This window comes from Oncorhynchus gorbuscha, linkage group LG10, assembly GCF_021184085.1.
Source record: "Oncorhynchus gorbuscha isolate QuinsamMale2020 ecotype Even-year linkage group LG10, OgorEven_v1.0, whole genome shotgun sequence".
NCBI lineage: Eukaryota > Metazoa > Chordata > Actinopteri > Salmoniformes > Salmonidae > Oncorhynchus > Oncorhynchus gorbuscha.
Genome location: NC_060182.1, coordinates 66363007 through 66382813, shown reverse-complemented (window position 1 = coordinate 66382813; position 19807 = coordinate 66363007). Strand labels below are relative to the sequence as shown.

General features: G+C 42.1%; 1 protein-coding gene across 3 annotated transcripts in view; it reads left to right on the top strand.

Annotated features, from left to right (window-relative positions):
• The window catches only part of runx3 (RUNX family transcription factor 3), a 76396-nt gene that overhangs the window by 15719 nt on the left and 40870 nt on the right, over positions 1–19807 (top strand). For all 3 annotated transcript variants that reach the window (XM_046366689.1, XM_046366687.1, XM_046366688.1), the window contains exon 3: positions 19013–19254. In XM_046366689.1, the coding sequence (XP_046222645.1) occupies positions 19013–19254 (242 nt within the window). The remainder of the gene's footprint in view (positions 1–19012; positions 19255–19807) is intronic.

Here is a 19807-nt window from a genome sequence, read left to right as displayed (position 1 = left end):
TAGCTAGGGACCAACCGAGGCTCCTTTAATCAGCATAATGACACAGCGAACAGTCAGCCAGTCAGTCAGTCAGCGAGCGTTTGATCAGGCTAATCACCACACGACAAGCCAGACTCTAGCCTCCTAATTTGGTTTATAAACGCTCACTGTCGTCGTCGTTAGCCTGTCGTTAGCCTGGCCCGCCCTGGCGCTGAGGAGCCCGAGGGGCCAAACACAGCAATCAGAGGATTAGCGAGCAGTTAGGGCTCCTCAGAGGCTCTGAGTCACAGAGAGAGTGAGGAAAGTACGCTACATTGCACTGCATGGGGCAGGGTGCTAACCACTCATGGGCAACATCACTAGAGATTAGTCACAAAGATTATGAGAGGAAACATTCAGCCACATGGACACATGGAACTCATAGAGAGACAGAGAGAGCTGCATGCAATGGAGAGAGATAGTGTCCCGTCTGTCCGGACACAGTAAAAGTTCAGAGAAGAGACGAGAGTTCAAGTAAAATCACAGTGATGACAGCTGGTCTCTTCTCTTCTCATGATTTCATTCAAACTCAATTGGGTTCAATTTGATGATTGACAGTAATGATTTTGTGTTCAAAGGAGTGGTTTTATTGCAGGTGATGAAAATAATGTATGTCTGTGAGACTCTTTAAACTCTCTGACTGAGAGGAGCCACACCCTTCCTGCATCGGAATGAAAGCCTTCAGGCCCAGTGCAGTCGCTCGCTGCTTTCAGAGTTGTCTCAAGTCTGCAGTGGAAAGTACCATGGACAGTTGTCAGGAAACAGGCGCCGGGTCACGGTTTTATTCTAGTCTCGCTCTCCAGTGAGCTAGACAGGGCCGAGGAGATTGAACTCCAGTGAAGAGAAATACGTGCAATTTCAATATCTAGAAACTATTTGAGGCGTCTTTACACTTGAATGTGTGACAGAACCTGGGATGACCTCCGTTAAATACCCAAACAAGGATGAAGGAGTTTAACAGGGCAGGGTAGCTACTTAGACAGCAAATGAGATAGTGAGTGAGTGAGTGAGTGAGTGAGTGGGTGAGTGAGTGAGTGAGTGAGTGAGTGAGTGAGTGAGTGAGTGAGTGAGTGAGTGAGTGAGTGAGTGAGTGAGTGAGTGAGTAGGCAGTACAGACAGTGGTGGAAAAAGTACCCAATTGTCATACTTGAGTAAAAGTAAAGATACTTGACTCAAGTGAAATAGTGAAATTGAAAGTCACCCAGTAAAATACTACTTGATTAAGAGTCTAAAAGTATTTGGTTTTGAATATATTTAAGTATTAAAAATAAATATAATTTCTTCAAATATAAAAATAAAAAAAGTTATATTATGCAAACAAGAATGCATTTTTATTTATTTATTTGCAGATAACCAAGGGCACACTCCAACACTCAGACATCATTTACATTACTTAAGTTATACTTTTAAGTATTTTTACTTAAATATATTGTATTTTACAGTAGGCACCAATGTGTTAGAATGTCCTGAAGGCAAAGGGGGTGGTGGCCAGTTTATGGTCCAAAATGTTTTTAACAACATGAACCAAATATTATCATATTGGCACAGTCAGGATTGTTTGGTGAATACCACTCATACGTGACATACCTTGTCTTGTTCCTTCATATTTCCATGGGGACAGCCTATACTCTACAAAAAAATAAAAACATGTGGCTTTTGTTGCAGGAAGGAATGAACAACAGCATTCCGTGAGTAACCACATGAAAGGTTCCTCTGGCCATGAAGGCAGGCTCCCCTGCCTCCTGCTGACACGACTGTGACTAATTAACTAGAGAACAGAACTGACACTCCAGTCTATACATCCTCTTTCCTCTCCACCTCTCCTCCCCTTTCTTCTGCTCTCCTCTCCCCAATCTCCATCTTTCTTCTCTTCTCCTCTCCTCTGCTCCCCTCTCCTCACCCACACTGTTTAATTGTACAGGGCTCCTCTCTGGGTTCCGGCAGAGGGGACAGCCACACACGAGGACAAAGGGGCATTGTCTGCTGGTGAAAATGTGGTTAACAGGCCCGGCTATAATGGCTTGGCGGCTGTTGGCAGCCATGCACACTTCCTAATATTCGGTTCACATGCGATTTCATTTGGGGAAAAAACTGAGTTATGGGGCTTTGCCTTTGTGCGAGAGGGACGCCTCAACTTATTTTCAGAGCCAGCGGGCTAGGGTTCACCCCTCGCTGGGTCTCTCATTGCGCTTCTATATTTGTGTGCGATGTCGAGCTACAGGATCACAGACATACTCCCATTTTGGCAGGGGGAAGGGAAAAAATGTCTCTGTTTGCCAGTCAAACGTGCTTGGCTGTCAGACTGAAAGGCTTCCAGAGCTCCGAGCTGTCTCCTCTTCTCGTCAGGGTGACATGTTTGATCTCTCAGAGACCATTTAATACACCGAGGGAAGTTCAACTGCTGGGTGGTTTGATAGGCAGTGCTGTGCAGCAGGGCACCAGGCAGCAGCTCAGAGAGGAAAGGGTTGCTCACCTCACTGTGGACAGTCTGGATGTAATCACAGTGTCTGTACACTGAATCTATAAATGTCTCATGGCATTACTTTTGTCCCTGCCCACCATAGGTGTGTGGTTACCCAGTGTGGAGTGAGGAAATGCAGCATCAGTGAGCTAACATGTCTTGGGGCTGTGTTGAGTACAGGGGTGGTGATGCAGTGCGTAATGACTTCACAAACGTGGGCCACGTCTAGCCACAGTTACACATCGAGAAGCTGTTTGTTGGATTGGTGAAATGGTGGGCGAGGACTTCATCGACTCATGCCACAGTCTCACAGTACAGTGTGTGGGACGTGGGGCGGAGGTGGAGGGGATTGATATGGTGACCTCATAAACATGCGCCACAATCACACATAGCAAACCAGCGTGGTGGAGTGTTAGAGTGGTGGAGTGTTAGTGGTGGAGTGTTATAGTGGTGGAGTGTTAGAGTGGTGGAGAGTTAGAGTGGTGGAGTAGTGGGGTGTTAGAGTGGTGTAGTGTTAGAGTGGTGGAGTGTTAAAGTGGTGGAGTGGGGAAGTGTTAGAGTGGTGGAGTAATAGTAGTAGAATTTTAGTGGTGGAGTGTATGAGTGATGGAGTATTAGAGTGGTGGTGTGTTAGAGTGATAGAGTGTTAGTGGTAGAATGTTAGTGGTGGAGTGTTAGAGTGGTGGAGTGTTAGAGTGGTGGAATGTTAGAGTGGTGGAGTGTTATTAGTAGAATGTTAGTGGTGGAGTGGTGGAGTGTTACTGTGGTGGAGTTTTAGAGTGATGGAGTTTTAGAGTGGTGGAGAGTTGGAGTGGTGGAGTGTTAGACTGGTGGAGAATTAGAGTGGTGGAGTAGTGGGGTGTTAGAGTGGTGTAGTGTTAGAGTGGTGGAGGGTTAGAGTGGTAGAGTAGTGGGGTGTTAAAGTGGTAGAGTGTTAGAGTAGTGGGGTGTTAAAGTGGTAGAGTGTTAGAGTAGTGGAGTTTTAGAGTGGTGGAGTTTTAGAGTGGTGGAGAGTTGGAGTGGTGGAGTGTTAGAGTGGTGGAGTAGTGGGGTGTTAGAGTGGTGGAGTGTTAAAGTGGTGGAGTGGGGAAGTGTTAGAGTGGTGGAGTAATAGTAGTAGAATTTTAGTGGTGGAGTAGTGGGGTGTTAGAGTGGTGTAGTGTTAGAGTGGTGGAGTGTTAGAGTGGTGGAGTAGTGGGGTGTTAAAGTGGTGGAGTGTTAGAGTGGTGGAGTTTTAGAGTGGTGGAGTTTTAGAGTGGTGGAGAGTTGGAGTGGTGGAGTGTTAGACTGGTGGAGAATTAGAGTGGTGGAATGGTGGAGTTTTAGAGTGGTGGAGTGTTAGTGTGGTGGAGTGTTAGAGTGGTAGTGTGGTGGAGTGGGGGAGTGTTAGCGTGGTGAAATGTTACTGTGGTGGAGTGTTACTGTGGTGGAGTGTTAGAGTGGTGGAGTGTTACTGTGGTGGAGTAGTGGAGTGGTGGAGTGTTAGTGTGGTGGAGTGTTAGACTGGTGGAGTTGAAGAGTGGTGGAGTGTTACAGTGTTAGAGTGATGGAGTGTTAGTCTGGTGGAGTGTAAGAGTGATGGAGTATTACTGTGTTGGAGTGTATGAGTGATGGAGTATTAGAGTGGTGGTGTGTTAGAGTGATGGAGTGTTAGTGGTAGAATGTTAGTGGTGGAGTGTTAGAGTGGTGGAGTGTTAGAGTGGTGGAATGTTAGAGTGGTGGAGTGTTATTAGTAGAATGTTAGTGGTGGAGTGGTGGAGTGTTACTGTGGTGGAGTTTTAGAGTGATGGAGTGTTAGTGGTGGAGTTTTAGAGGGGTGTAGTTTTAGAGGGGTGGAATGTTATTAGTAGAATGTTAGTGGTGGAGTGTTAGAGTGGTTGGGTGTTATAGTGATGGAATGTCAGAGTGGTGGAGTGTTAGAGTGATGGAGTGTTAGTGGTAGAATGTTAGTGGTGGAGTGTTAGTGGTGGAATGTTAGAGTGGTGGAGTGTTAGTGGTAGAATGTTAGTGGTGGGGTGTTAGAGTGGTTGAGTGTTAGTGGTAGAATGTTAGTGGTAGAATGTTAGTGGTGAAGTGTTAGTGGTGGAGTGTTATAGTGATGGAATGTCAGAGTGGTGGGGTGTTAGAGTGGTGGAGTGTTAGAGTGATGGAGTGTTAGTGGTGGAGTGTTAGTGGTAGAATGTTAGTGGTGGGGTGTTAGAGTGGTTGAGTGTTTGTGGTAGAATGTTAGTGGTGGAGTGGTGTAGTGTTAGTGGTAGAATGTTAGTGGTGGGGTGTTAGAGTGATAGAGTGTTAGTGGTAGAATGTTAGTGGTGGAGTGTTAGTGGTAGAATGTTTGTGGTTGAGTGTTAGTGGTAGAATTTTAGTGGTAGAATGTTAGTGGTGGAGTGTTAGAGTGGTGGAGTGTTATTAGTAGAATGTTAGTGGTGGAGTGGTGGAGTGTTTCTGTGGTGGAGTGTTCGAGTGATGGAGTGTTAGTGGTAGAATGTTAGTGGTGGAGTGTAAGAGTGGTGGAGTTTTAGAGGGGTGGAGTTTTAGAGTGGTGGAATGTTATTAGTAGAATGTTAGTGGTGGAGTGGTGGAGTGTTACTGTGGTGGAGTTTTAGAGTGGTGGATTGTTAGAGTGATGGAGTGTTAGTGGTAGAATGTTAGTGGTGGAATGTTAGTGGTGGAGTGTTAAAGTGGTTGAGTGTTAGTGGTAGAATGTTAGTGGTGGAGTGGTGGAGTGTTAGTGGTAGAATGTAAGTGGTTGAGTGTTAGTGGTAGAATGTTAGTGGTGGAGTGGTGGAGTGTTAGTGGTAGAATGTTAGTGGTGGAGTGTTAGTGGTAGAATGTTAGTGGTGGAGTTTTAGAGTGGTGGAGTTTTAGAGTGGTGGAATGTTATTAGTAGAATGTTAGTGGTGGAGTGTTACTGTGGTGGAGTTTTAGAGTGGTGGAGTGTTAGGGTGGTGGAGTGTTAGAGTGGTGGAATGTTAGTGGTGGAGTTTTAGAGTGGTGGACTATTAGAGTGTTGGAGTGTTAATAGTAGAATGTTAGTGGTCGAGTGGTGGAGTGTTAGTGGTAGAATGTTAATGGTGGAGTGGTGGAGTGTTAATGGTAGAATGTTAGTGGTGGAGTGGTGGAGTGTTAGAGTGGTGGAGTGTTATTAGTAGAATGTTAGTGGTGGAGTGGTGGAGTGATAGCGTGGTTGAGTGTTAGTGGTAAAATGTTAGTGGTGGAGTGTTAGAGTGCTGGAGTGTTAGAGTGGTGGAGTGTTAGAGTGGTAGAATGTTAGTGGTAGAATGTTAGTGGTGGAGTGTTAGTGGTAGAATGTTAATGGTGGAGTGGTGGAGTGTTAATGGTAGAATGTTAGTGGTGGAGTGGTGGAGTGTTAGAGTGGTGGAGTGTTATTAGTAGAATGTTAGTGGTGGAGTGGTGGAGTGATAGCGTGGTTGAGTGTTAGTGGTAAAATGTTAGTGGTGGAGTGTTAGAGTGCTGGAGTGTTAGAGTGGTGGAGTGTTAGAGTGGTAGAATGTTAGTGGTAGAATGTTAGTGGTGGAGTGTTAAGAGTGGTGGAGCATTAGAGTGGTGGAGTTTTAGAGTGGTGGAGTTTTAGAGTGGTGGAGTGTTATTAGTAGAATGTTAGTGGTGGAGTGTTAGTGGTGGAATGGTAGAGTGGTGGAGTGTTAGTGGTAGAATGTTAGTGGTGGAGTGTAAGAGTGGTGGAGTGTTATTAGTAGAATGTTAGTGGTGGAGTGTTAGAGTGTTGGAGTGTTAGTGGTAGAATGTTAGTGGTGGAGTGGTGGAGTGTTGGAGTGTTAGTGGTAGAATGTTAGTGGTGGAGTGTTAGTGGTGGAATGTTAGTGGTGGAATGTTAGTGGTGGAGTGTTAGAGTGGTTGAGTGTTAGTGGTAGAATGTTAGTGGTGGAGTGTTAGAGTGGTGGAGCATTAGAGTGGTGGAGTTTTAGAGTGGTGGAGTGTTATTAGTAGAATGTTAGTGGTGGAGTGTTAGAGTGTTAGAGTGTTAGTGGTAGAATGTTAGTGGTGGAGTGGTGGAGTGTTAGAGTGTTGGAGTGTTAGTGGTAGAATGTTAGTGGTGGAGTGTTAGTGGTGGAATGGTAGAGTGGTGGAGTGTTAGTGGTAGAATGTTAGTGGTGGAGTGTAAGAGTGGTGGAGTGTTATTAGTAGAATGTTAGTGGTGGAGTGTTAGAGTGTTAGTGGTAGAATGTTAGTGGTGGAGTGGTGGAGTGTTAGAGTGTTGGAGTGTTAGTGGTAGAATGTTAGTGGTGGAGTGTTAGTGGTGGAATGTTAGTGGTGGAATGTTAGTGGTGGAGTGTTAGAGTGTTGGAGTGTTAGTGGTAGAATGTTAGTGGTTGAGTGTTAGTGGTAGAATGTTAGTGGTAGAATGTTAGTGGTGGAGTGTTAGAGTGGTGGAGTGTTATTAGTAGAATGTTAGTGGTGGAGTGTTAGAGTGGTGGAGTGTTGGAATGTTAGTTGTGGAGTGTTAGAGTGGTGAAGTTTAGAGTGGTGGAGTGTTAGTGGTGGAGTGTCGGAGTTTTAGAGTGGTAGGGTGGTGGACGATGTCTTGATAAACAGTGTTAGAGTGGTTGAGTGTTATTAGTAGAATGTTAGTGGTGGAGTGGTGGAGTGTTAGAGTGTTGGAGTGTTAGTGGTAGAATGTTAGTGGTGGAGTGTTAGTGTCGGAGTTTTAGAGTGGTAGGGTGGTGGACGATGGCTTGATAAACATGCATCAACAGCCCAGCCATAGCCCGAAGCAGCAGACATATCTACCTTTATCTGACCTTAGCTCGATTCACAGAATTCCTCACCAGTGGCTCAATTATGTCTATTAACAATGATTAAGCAAAGAACATTTTATGGAAAGTAACTAAAGGGAATTTGGTCGCAAGAATAACTGTCAAAGAAACGGAATATCGGTATGTTCATAATATCCTTTTAGCCTATTTGTGCGATGCACAACTAAACACATTCTGAAAACTCTACCACACAGACATAGAATTGGAGCTGCCTCCCTGTCCCAAGCGGTTCCCTGGCCCTGGCCTCAGCCTGCGTGTGGTAGCTGAGGCTAGCTGGAGCTGTGATCTGGCTCCGGCACGGCTCTGGCAGTGGTGTGGAATGGCAGTTAAACTGTCACTGGGAGGAACTATAAATCTGCTGCTGAAGGTGAATGTAGCGTGGTGCTGCTGCTGCCACAGGTGTGCTGCCTGCCAGTTAGTTCCTCTGTATTCTACAGCCGTCTGTCTACCGTATCTCCCCCATCCAGAGGAGGCTAAGATCACGGCTCCTGTAGCCGGACACAGTTGGCTGAGGCTAGCCAGAGTGAGTCAGCCAGTCGAGGGTGTGTGTGTGTGTCTGTGTGTTGGGGGTGGGGGTGGGGCTGCTGTCACTTTGGCAATGCCGAGGCACATATTGCAGCGATTACCACAGCGGAAAAATGTTTTTCTGCAACATGCAATTACTACAGATTACAGATTGCCTTCCTTGCATCAGAAGAACTCACCAGAGAGAGGAAGAAACACTGGGATGGGTGCCTGCACAGACAGACAAACTTATAGACAGACAAAGAGACAAAGAAAGAAGAGAAATGATTACAAGTCATACTAAAAAACCTCAAACGATGGATGAGTTGGTGCATTCACGAGACACATTTAGAGACTAAGGTCATGGACAGTTAGGGCCAAGTAAGGATCACTCTAAATACAATCAGCTACTTCACCATGAAGCTAAATATTCCTATTGGAGGATAAACAAGTCTCTTCAAGTTTGCAGAGTGCAGAAGTTGGAGTGTATGATTTACTAATTACAAAATGACGTCAATGTATACAAAACATGGTTCAAAGCCTAATCAGACGTGGCAGTATAACGGAGTTGATGAGGCAACCTTCAGGTCAGGTCATCAGTCTACTGCCCTCAACAATACATCATCCTGGATCCGCTAGCTCGGCAAGAAAGGGCCCACAACTCACACGCAACCAACTGGATCAAAACTCAAGCAAACGTGCTCCTATAATAACACAGCTCTTTTCGTGACTTTATCATCCAATGGTACTCTTAGTGGCTTTCCAATGAATAAACACCATGCATAACCACATCACAGCCTTCTAACTGTCATCGTGGAGCGAGTGTACCCGACAGATGATGTGTGAGGGCGGACCAATGGTGACATGAGAGTTCACAGAGAGAGTCCTCAGGGCAGGCCTGGAGGTGTCCCCTTGAACTGCTACTAAAGGACAGGGGTGACAGGGGTGGGGTCTAACCACGGAGTAAACCCTACACCCTGATCTAAACCTTCAAATCAAACACGCACCACTTGAAACTATTTCTTACACAAGATCTTTGATCTGGTATTGACAAAGCATGTCAATGTGAGGTCACACTACCGACAAGTCAATTGATCTTTGTATACCGATAATGTTCATGCTACCAAATTGAATTATTATGCAATCGTTATGGTGTAGTACTTTTATGTCTGGTTTAGTGCAGCCTTTATAAGAATTGGACACATGCTAGGATGTATCAGAGGGAGAGTATATGAGTACTACTACAACAGAACATACAGTACAGTCACCTCACCCCTAGTCACGTCTGCAGCAGCCCCCTCTAGAGGAGAGGCTCTCTCTCTCTCTCTCTCTCTCTCTCTCTCTCTCTCTCTCTCTCTCTCTCTCTCTCTCTCTCTCTCTCTCTCTCTCTCTCTCTCTCTCTCTCTCTCTCTCTCTCTCTCTCTCTCTCTCTCTCTCTCTCTCTCTCTCTCTCTCTCTCTCTCTCTCTCTCTCTCTCTCTCTCTCTCTCTCTCTCTCTCTCTCTCTCTCTCTCTAACATTGTCAAAGCAAGTGATATACAAAGGTGAAATAAACAATAAAAATTCATAGTAAACATTACACTCACAAAAGTTCCAAAAGAATAAAGACATTACAAATGTCATATTATGTGCAAATAGTTAAAGTACAAAAGGTCAAATAAATAAACATAAATATGAGTTGTATTTACAATGGTGTTTGTTCTTCACTGGTTGCCCTTTTCTTGTGGCAACAGGTCACAAATCTTTCTGCTGTGATGGCACACTGTGGTATTTCACCCAATAGATATGGGAGTTTATCCAAATTTGGTTTGTTTTTAGAATTATTTGTAGATCTGTGTAATCTGAGGGAAATATGAAATATGTGTCTATAATTTGGTCATTGTGATAGTGTTGCGTTTAGGAGGTAGGTGTAGGAGTCAGGCGCAGGAGAGCAGAGATGTCTGAGAAGTGTACTTTAATAGGAAAGTCCACCAACACAAGAATGGCACAATCAAAAAAGGTACAATGCCCTCGACAACAGAGAACCCGCAACAAACGCACAGAGGAACAAACAAAGTTCTGACAATAACACTCTTAAGAATCCATGAAAACAAAGAACGGCATAACCTCACTGAGCACATCACAATGAAAGAATAATCCCGCACAAACCTAGGCAGGCAACAGGGTAAATATATACACACAGAAAATAAAGTAAAGGAAATCAGGTGTGAAACAAAACCAAAGACAAAACAAACAGAAAAGGAAAAAGTGATCGGTGATGGCTAGTAGACCAGCGACCGAGCGCTGCCGGAACAGGGAGTGGAGCTACCTTCGGTAGAAGTCGTGACAGTCATACATTTGGCAGGAGGTTGGGAAGTGCAACTCAAATTCCATCTCATTTTGTGGGCAGAGTGCACATAGCCTGTCTTCTCTTGAGAGCCATGTCTGCCTATGGTGGCCTTTCTCAATAGCAAGGCTATGCTCACTGAGTGTACATAGTCAAAACTTTCCTTAAGTTTGGGTCAGTCACAGTGGTCAGGTATTCTGCCACTCTGTACTCTCTGATTAGGGCCAAATAGCATTCTCTGTTTTTTTGTTAATTCTTTCCAATGTGTCATGTAATTATCTTTTTGTTTTCTCATGTGTTGGGCCTAATTGTGTTGCTGTCCTGGGGCTCTGTGGGGTCTGTTTGTGTTTGTGAACAGAGCCCCTGGAACAGCTTGCTTAGGGGACTCTTCTCCAGGTTCATCTATCTGTAGGTGATGGCTTTGTTATGAAAGGTTTGGGAATCGTTACCTTTTAGGTGGTTGCAGAATTTAACGTCTCTTTTCTGGATTTTGATAATTAGCGGGCATGGGCCTAATTCTGCTCTGCGTGCATTATTTGGTGTTTTACATTGTACACCGCGGATATTTTTGCAGAATTCTGCATGCAGTCTCAATTTGGTGTTTGTCCTATTTCTCTCTCAAATGCTGAGAGTTAAATGTCAAATGTCTCGGAGTGTGTTGATAACAGTGATCAGACTGGCCTCTTCATCGCGACCAATGTCTTCACTCAGTTACTGTAGCTAGCTGTAAGGCCCAGAGACAAGACAGAGACAACCCCAGCCCCCATTATTTTACTTTAATAAGCCCATGGCTACACTCCGCACCTTTTGAAACATGTAGGCTGTGGATTAAAGATGAATGAGCTGAATGTGCTGGTTGTCTATCTCTGCGACTGCACTATTTCAGCTCGTCATGCTTACATAGTAATTAGCTGCTGGTTTTGGAAATGTTACAGGCTCATTCATCAGTTTATGGGATATATATTCTGACTGCCTAAACGGATCCCCAATGAGACCGTGACTTTCTCATGAATCACATGCATATACTCAAGTGAAGGCCTACAGTATTCAATTTGTGATTTACCCCAAATTAGTTTAAAGTCATTAGAAAAGACAGATTGTGTAATCTCAATAAAGGAGTAGTGGTGCTCGTATCTGAGGCAGCTAAATGGAACATCGTATGATGAAGGAGTAATTGGCTCACACTTTAGATCTGAGAAGAAGGTATGATAAAAACTAGCAATGTGGCTCCTATTTGCTGGTCTACATCATAATGGACAACAATGACCACCAACTGCAAACACATTATATAATCATCATTTGAGAAAACATCAGCAATCGGAGATCAGAATCCCCATACAAAATGAAACAATCTTTACTGTTTCTCTGTGAAGGATTACTTCTAAAAGTCTCTCTATAGTCTGTGTGTAAACATCCAAATGCTAGAATATGATTTTGGCTTTGGGACGAGGGACAGAATGCTTTGATGACTTACGTCATGCTTGGAAGACTAATCACTGACACTCTTGTCATATCAAGCTGCAGAAGTCCATTTCATAGCAAACTGCATTTAAAAAAGGACAGCGGGTAAACAGCTCTGGCATTTCAACTGTACCACAGAATCCATCATTGGTACAGAAAAATACCCTGATCCCAAATGTAGAGCTCATTTCATCTTAGAGGAATAAAACTCCATTTCATAGGAGTCGTCCATTCAGAACACTCATATTTCCACTGAGCAGAAAACCCCCGGCTGAAATTCGAGCAGACACTTTTCGGAAGGAATGCGTTCGGTGGGTTGAGGGCCAGACTCGCCCTGTAATTTGTGAATGTACAGAAATGTGCGACCGCCACAGCAGCTAAAGATAGAAATCTTAGTCTTATGTCATCATTGAACCTCAAACTATTTCTAATTGCCCCATAGCCCACTTTTTCAAAAGAAAAGATCCCCTCCAATGGCACATGTGCACACGCCTGAAAATAGCTTGTGTATTTATGTGGTTATTCATATACATATTGAGAATGAACATTTCACTTGTGTATCTCCTCACATATCTGAAAGTGTCTCCCCATCAAAGGCTCTTTAAAGTGACATCAGCCATGGGAGATATGGCTGGGTGGCGGGTATGATAGCGTCGGGTATGATAGCGTCGGGTATAGGTTTACAACTCAAAGGCTTGTGAGGGTTTCTCAGCTAATGGGGATGATATTCAAACTATTAGCTTTTACATTCTGTCTCATTATTAGCCAAACCATATGAAAATGGAGAGGAAGAAAACTTTGCCACTCCCCTTGATCTTCCATGGTTCGGGGTGTTGGTTGGCGACTGCAGGGCAAGGCAGGCCTGAGTACGCTCATTTGAAAACATGCCTCAAGTGGGAATGAAAGGGCTGAAAGTGTGTGATGCTTTCTCCTGTGATTTCTCTTCTGAAACCCTTGATGGTAATATGGTCCTAAGTTCTTGAAAACAGAGAGGGACAGAAGGGCTGGAGGTTTATATACCAGTGCACAGTTCACAGTAAGAGTTCGTATGATTTAAAGGAGGAAACTTAAATGGGAATCTATTCATTTTGGTTGGAGCTCTCCCTAACCATTCTTACTCTAACCCCCCAAACTCTTTCCAAACTGGAGGCATGTAGTGTTTTGACTGGGCCTATAGAGGCTAGTGCTGAAAACTCTGGGTTTTAAAAGTAGAGGGTAAAAACTAGTCTAGCGTCTGCGTGAGGTGGGTCTGGGGTTAGACATCCTCCTGGAGTTCTGCGTTCGGTTGAGCTGAACCCACTTGGATCATTAAAAATCGTTCAGGGGCACGACAGGCTACGTCCTCAGTGTCTGTGTGGCTGAAACTATAGAAACTGCGTGTTGCAATGTAGGAGTATAAATATGACAGGAACCCGAAGCGCGTGTTACCGCTGCGCAGGGTAGCTGGTCGTGTGGTCATATATTAATAATAAACGGAGGCAGGAGGATGACTGAAATGTTGCCAATGTCATTGTCCCACTTTAGTTCTTTCATTGCCTCAAAATAGCGAACAATGATAGGCGATACTTTTGAAGACATGAGGTCCTGAAATATGCACCCTGCAGCTTCAGCTAATTTAGCCTACATTTTGAGATCATATAGCATTTACATTTTAAGATGTTATTATTGTATTCAACAGTTGGTTGAATAGTTACTTTCTAACTACTCAGATAGAAACTCAGAATATCTTAGGCATATGAGTTTATAATTAGAAGAATGACCTGTTTTAGACAAATGTCCCTTGTTCTCCAAAAGCCACAGGCCTTGATCTTTGAGGTAATTTGGCAATTAAGAATTTTCTCTCTTCGTAAAGAAACAGGTTTGCTGACAGCTCACCCCGTTGAGGGCTCACATCACCATGCAGTCTGCACTCTAGACAACCGCCTAGCAGAAGTGCCTTCAGAAAGTATTCAAACCCCATTTTGTTGTGTTACAAAGTGGCATTAAAATGGATTAAATTGTCATTCTAAGATTTGGAAAAATATATATATGACAAATAAAACACTAATATATCTCGATTAGACAAGTAGTCAACCCACTGAGTCAATACATGTTAGAATCAGTCTTTCTGGGTGAGTCTCGAAGAGATTTGAACACCTGGATAGTACAATATTTGCACATTATTCTTTAAAAAATTATTCAAGCTCTGTCAAGTTGGTTGTTGATCATAGCTAGACAACCATTTTCAAGTCTTGCCATAGATTTTCAAGCCGATTTAAAAAAAAGAACTAGTCAACTCAGGAACATTCATCTTGGTAATCAATTCTATTATATATTTGGTCTTGTGTTTTAGGTTATTGTCCTGCTGAAATGTGCATTTGTCTCCCAGTATCTGCTAGAAAGGAGACTGAACCAGGTTTTCCTCTAGGATTTTGCCTGTGATTAGTTCTATTCCATACATTTTTATCCTAAAAAACTTCATAGTCCTTGCAAATAAATGACAAGCAGACCTATAACATGATGCATACACCACCATATTTGAAAACATGAACAGTGGTACTCAGTTATGTGTTGTATTTGCCACAAACATAATGCTTTGTATTCAGGACATAAAGTAAATCTATTTGACACATTCTTTTGCAGTTTTACTTTAGTGCATGTTTTTGAATATTTTTATTCTGTACGCAGCGTTTCCCAAACTCTCTCCTGGGGACTCCAAAGGGTGCACGTTTTGGTTTTTGCCCTAGTATTACACAGCAGATTCAAATAATCAAAGCTTGATAATGAGTTCATTATTTGAATCAGCTGTGTAGTGATAGGGCAAAAAAGTAAACGTGCACCCCTTGGGGTCCTGAGGACCGAGTTTGGGGAAAACTGCTGTACAGGCTTCCTTCTTTTCACTGTCATGTAGGTTAGTAATTTGGAGTAACTACAATGTTGTTGATCCATCCTCAGTTTACTCCTTTCACAGCCATTAAACTGTAACTGTTTTAAAGTCACCATTGGCCTCATGGTGAAATCCCTGAACTATTTCCTTCCTCTCTGGCAACTGAGTTAGGAAGGACACCTGTATCTTTGTAGTGACTGAGTGTATTGATACAACAGCCAACGTGTAATTAATAACTTCACCATGCTCAAAGGGATATTCAATGTCTTCTTTATTTTTTACCCATCTACCAATAGGTGACCTTCTTTACAAGGCATTGGAAAACCACCCTGGATTTTGTGGTTGAGTCTGTGTTTGAAATTCACTGCTTGACTGAGGGACCTTACAGATAATTGTATGTGTGGGATACAGAGTAGCAGAGATGATGTAGTCATTTAAAAAATAATGTTAAACACTATTATTGCACACTGAGTGAGTCCAAGCAACTTACTATGTGACTTGTTAAGCACATTTTTACTCCTGAACTTATTCAGGCTTGCCATAACAAAGGGGTTGAATACTTATTGACTCAAAACATTTCAACCTTTTTTTATTTGTATTAATTTGTACAATTTTCGAAAAACATAATTACATTTTGACATTATGGGGTATTGTGTGTAGGCCAGTGATTAAAAAAATATAAATGCAATCAATTTAAAATTCAGGCCTTATGTAACACAACGAAATGTGGAAAAAGTCTAGGGGTGTGAATACTTTCTGAAGGCACTGTATGGACAGACAATGGCTGTGTGATAATTGTTATCAATGTGTTTGGCGCCAATTCGTGTTGTTAAAATATGATTTAAAATGGCTTCCCTCCTAACGGTCTCGGCCTTGGCAGGCGTGAAGAGTGTATAATTTTCTCATCCCATCTCCCTCGCCACTCTACCCGCAAGACTTTGGCTTCGTATCTGTCTGACTGACATCAGTATAATAAAGAAAATGAAGGGTACATCTAAACCCACTCCCATCTCTTCCTTACCACAATTTCCTTACTATCTCAAATAAAAAACAGAAGAAACGTACACGCGCTACACGCGCGCATGCACGCACACAAACAAACACACACACACTTAGTATATTCAACATAAGTGGGAAAAATACATTTAAATGTACATTTAAATGGTCTAATTATGAGTAGTCTAATTATTGTCATGGATAATTATATATCAAACACTATTAACCTACATTAGTAATCGCATTGGGAATTAACTTCAGTAACGCAATAATATAACAACTAAACAGTACTTTGGAAAATTGAAGGCGAATAAATTGACCTTAGATCCACACTTTGGGAGATAGATTGACCTTAGATCCACACTTTGGGAGGTAAATTGACCTTAGATCCACACTTTGGGAGGTAAATTGTAACAGCTTGCATCAATGAATCGTTGCAAGGTATTTATTCCATCCTTGGATGTGTTTTGTGTTATTCATTTCTGACATAATTCTGATGGGAGCGGTTTTTAATATCTTTGTGGTTTGTGTGCATCTATGGATCATTTAACACCACAAAATAGCCCCAACAATCAAATGCCTCTTGATTTAAAAAACAAGTTATCCACAAATATTTGACATTTCATTTTAATTTTGGATTTGTATTAATATGTACTCTAGGCCTATATCGAATGCGATTGTAGGTAATCACCATAATGTTTTTTGCTGACTTTTGTATGCTTACTAAATAACTGCTATTTGATATGTGGGCTATACAGTCATATATTTGTTTATTCCATAATTTATTGTGCGTTGGACAAAATGGTAAATAACCCCCCATACACCTGCGGTGGAAAAAAGTCAAAATTCTAAAACAAAATCCACGTCCTTAATCGAAATGATCGGCTATGGGAGTAAAACAACACATTTATTCATAACTTCATTAGAAAGTAAAAGGTGACATTAAACGAATAAAGCTTGAGTGATTTTTACTTCCCCTTAGAAGCCTATACATCAATTCAGAAAATAATGTAAATGTTATTATTTGGGATCCCGAGTACAATTTCTGATTAATTTTCAACAACAAAAAAACGTCAAGTTCGACACAGGTGATAATAGGTCGTCTATGACTCACATTTTCTCGTCTTGGTGCAGGTATATAGTATATATGTTGTTATTTCTAATTTCTCTGATGGTATAAATGCCGTTTCTCTATCCAGACCCCCTCTGTACTGAAGGCAGGTCCATTTGACAAAGACAAATTGCGCCAACTAGCGCCTGCGAGCCATCATTGCCTGGGAAGGAGTGAACAGGGTGTGTCGTTTCTTGTGCAGTACATAGTAACCTATTAATGGATGGAATTCCAATTAATAATTGTCTGTGGCTACTGTACTTGGCACAATTGTAGTTGTTATGTAAGCCTATTAGTTTCAATTTGGCGTGATCGAATGAAAGTGATAAGACAATTATATGTAATTATATAGGCTATATTTACAAAGATGCACCTACTATGCATATTGTGTCAAATGGAGGCCAATATTATTTATTTATAGTACTCATCATTAGCCTAATTCAGCTCATTTCCCTGGATATGGGGGTAACAAATCATATTTTAAAAGGAAAAGAAAGAGAACAAAACGTATATTGCTAATTTCACATATTATGTCAATAGGTCTCTAACCCGAGCAGCACTACGGTTCATTTAATCTAGCCCAAGCCTATTACTCTATATTACATAATACTAAACCAAACACATTCATCCATAGATGCCTTTGATGTTCTCTGAAAAAAGCAGGGGTAAATTGCAGGGACAAGAATGGGAAAATCATATCAAATTCACAACTCATATTGATCAACCATATGTCATTTGAAAGGTGCATGAACTCCTGACATGATAAATAGCACATTGCAGTTGATTGACAATTATGCATTCAGATGTAGCATCCTATTCATTTTAGTAAAACTACATTTAGCTAATAGTGAGTATAAGCCCATAACAATATCATAAGTAGACCTACGCTATATTATATGACTGGCCTACTTATCATCAAAATATGAATGATATATGTTTCCCTAAATGTCTCTTCTGCAGTCACCAAATAAATGCGCCAGCTTGAATTATTGTTATCTTTTCACACTGTATGTAAACACACTGCGGTGATGTGCTAATATAAGCAGAATGCATTATGTGATTCTATTTCTTCGAAGGTAGTAGCCTATATAATTTGACCGGTGTCATATATAGGCATACAGAAGGAAGACAGAGCAATTATAACACGACGTTTTTAAAAATCTTCAATAAACAAATAGGCCGAACTTTTATTTAGCATTATAACTTCACCATTCAGCCGCGATGCCGGATGTAATTTCAACACTATAACGAATGCATGAGAACAGTTGTTGTAATTTTACGTATAAATGTAGCCTAACTGTGCAAAACATTAAAACAACTCAGCACATAGTGTAGAAAAGCACAAGATACGTAGTCTGTCAATAATATATCGTGTGAGTATAACAGAGTAAGCAGAGAGCGCTTCACTTCGTTTATATTCCGGAGACGTTGATTGGTCTAATGAAAGAAAGTCCAACCCAGGCGACTCATTGGTCGAAGTCATCCGCACACTCCAACCACTAAACAGTAAAATGACTTGAGTAAATAATATCACGGCAGTCTTCACTCTCGCACCACCACTCAGTCAAGCGCCTATTTCAACCTAGAGAGAGAATAGTTCACAAGAAAATAGTTTTGGGATCTCGAATTACTTTTTAGTTTCATTAAGGATAATATGTGGCAAGTGGCAGGACATTTGATACCGAGGAACAAAAATCATTGAATAAAAAGAAACTTCTTCACTTGACGTCCGCGTGTAACCATCGGAATTCTTCGTATCAAACTCTGCGTCGAGAACTGTGAATTACTGAGTACACTCTAGCCTACTTTGGCGAGACTCGATGAGCATAATTCAATTGAAGGAGCTCATTCAGTCACCGAGGGTGAAACAAGATTGAGAACATTCTGCTGTGAAGTTGAAGCGCAAACAAGCAGCACTCGAATCGTCAGCTTCCGTGAATATTGCAAAAACCACTGGATTTTATAATTTGCCTTAGACCTTTATTTTCTAATATGCGGCCAAAATTGTAGTGTGGAGGGGCGTCGCATCAAGTGCTGAATAGTGCAGAATAGAAAGTGAGCCATAGCATAGGCAACCAGAACAGAGCACAGTGAGAAAGAGGTTAGATCGGAGTTTGCGGTTTCTTGGTTTTGTTGTAGTCAGTGAGAAACAGAAACCAACTTGATGTTTGTCAGGTAGCTACATCCCGAGCAGATGATATAACACGCAACCATTAAACTGTATCGTCTCTGCAAGGTACGACATCTACTACACACACTGGACAGTCCAGGACTCATCGTGATAGATTAACCGGGGGCTGCGTGCGCTCAGCTCCATCATCGCGTAAACCACTGGACTTCGCCGACCCCAAAGGAGCAAGTGTCAGAGAACGAGAAAATATACATATATATTTTTTTTAAAGAGCCCCGAACACTCGTCAAAAGCCCTAGAGAAGTGGCCGTGACCCAAGCTGTTGTGATGCATATTCCCGTAGACCCTACCACCACCAGACGGTTCACACCGCCCTCCACGTCGTTCCCCTGCAGCAAGATTGGAGACGGCAGCGGGACCATGGGCACCCCTGGACCGCTGAGGACACGACCCGAGGCCAGGAATGTGGTGGACGTCCTGTCAGACCACGCTGGCGAACTGGTCCGGACGGACAGCCCAAACTTCCTCTGCTCCGTGCTGCCCTCACACTGGAGGTGCAACAAGACACTCCCTGTGGCTTTCAAGGTAAGGCAAATTACTAATTACAAATGGGCACTTGTAAAATAATGAACGACCTAATGACGTATTACTGCTACCGCAGAATAATTTGAACTCAAGTGTCAAATGCCATTTTTTATGTTTTCTTGAGCTTCATATAGCCAACAGGGCATAAACTGGCATTAGTATTACAAAGTTTACGCAGATCCATGTTATGTAATATAAATAATGTAATTCAATCAAGTTGTGAAAATCCTAGTGGCCTACTAAAGTGATAACTTGGCAGTAGCTTTTTTTTGTAGCTTTTTTGTTGTTGCATTTGACCTAATTGAATATGACATTTACACAGCCTAGTGTTTGGATTTGCACGAACTGCAAATAGGCCTACATACAATGAAGGAACAATTAGCATACAACATAATACAAATAATTATAATTTAATAATAATAATGATAATAATACAATTAATTAATTATATTTGATAAACTAGTTATTATTAAATTGCTATTTTGAAAGGCCTTTCAGTGCAGAATAAAATCTGCATATTTCGAAGCAATGAAACGATGCTTCACTGAACGTT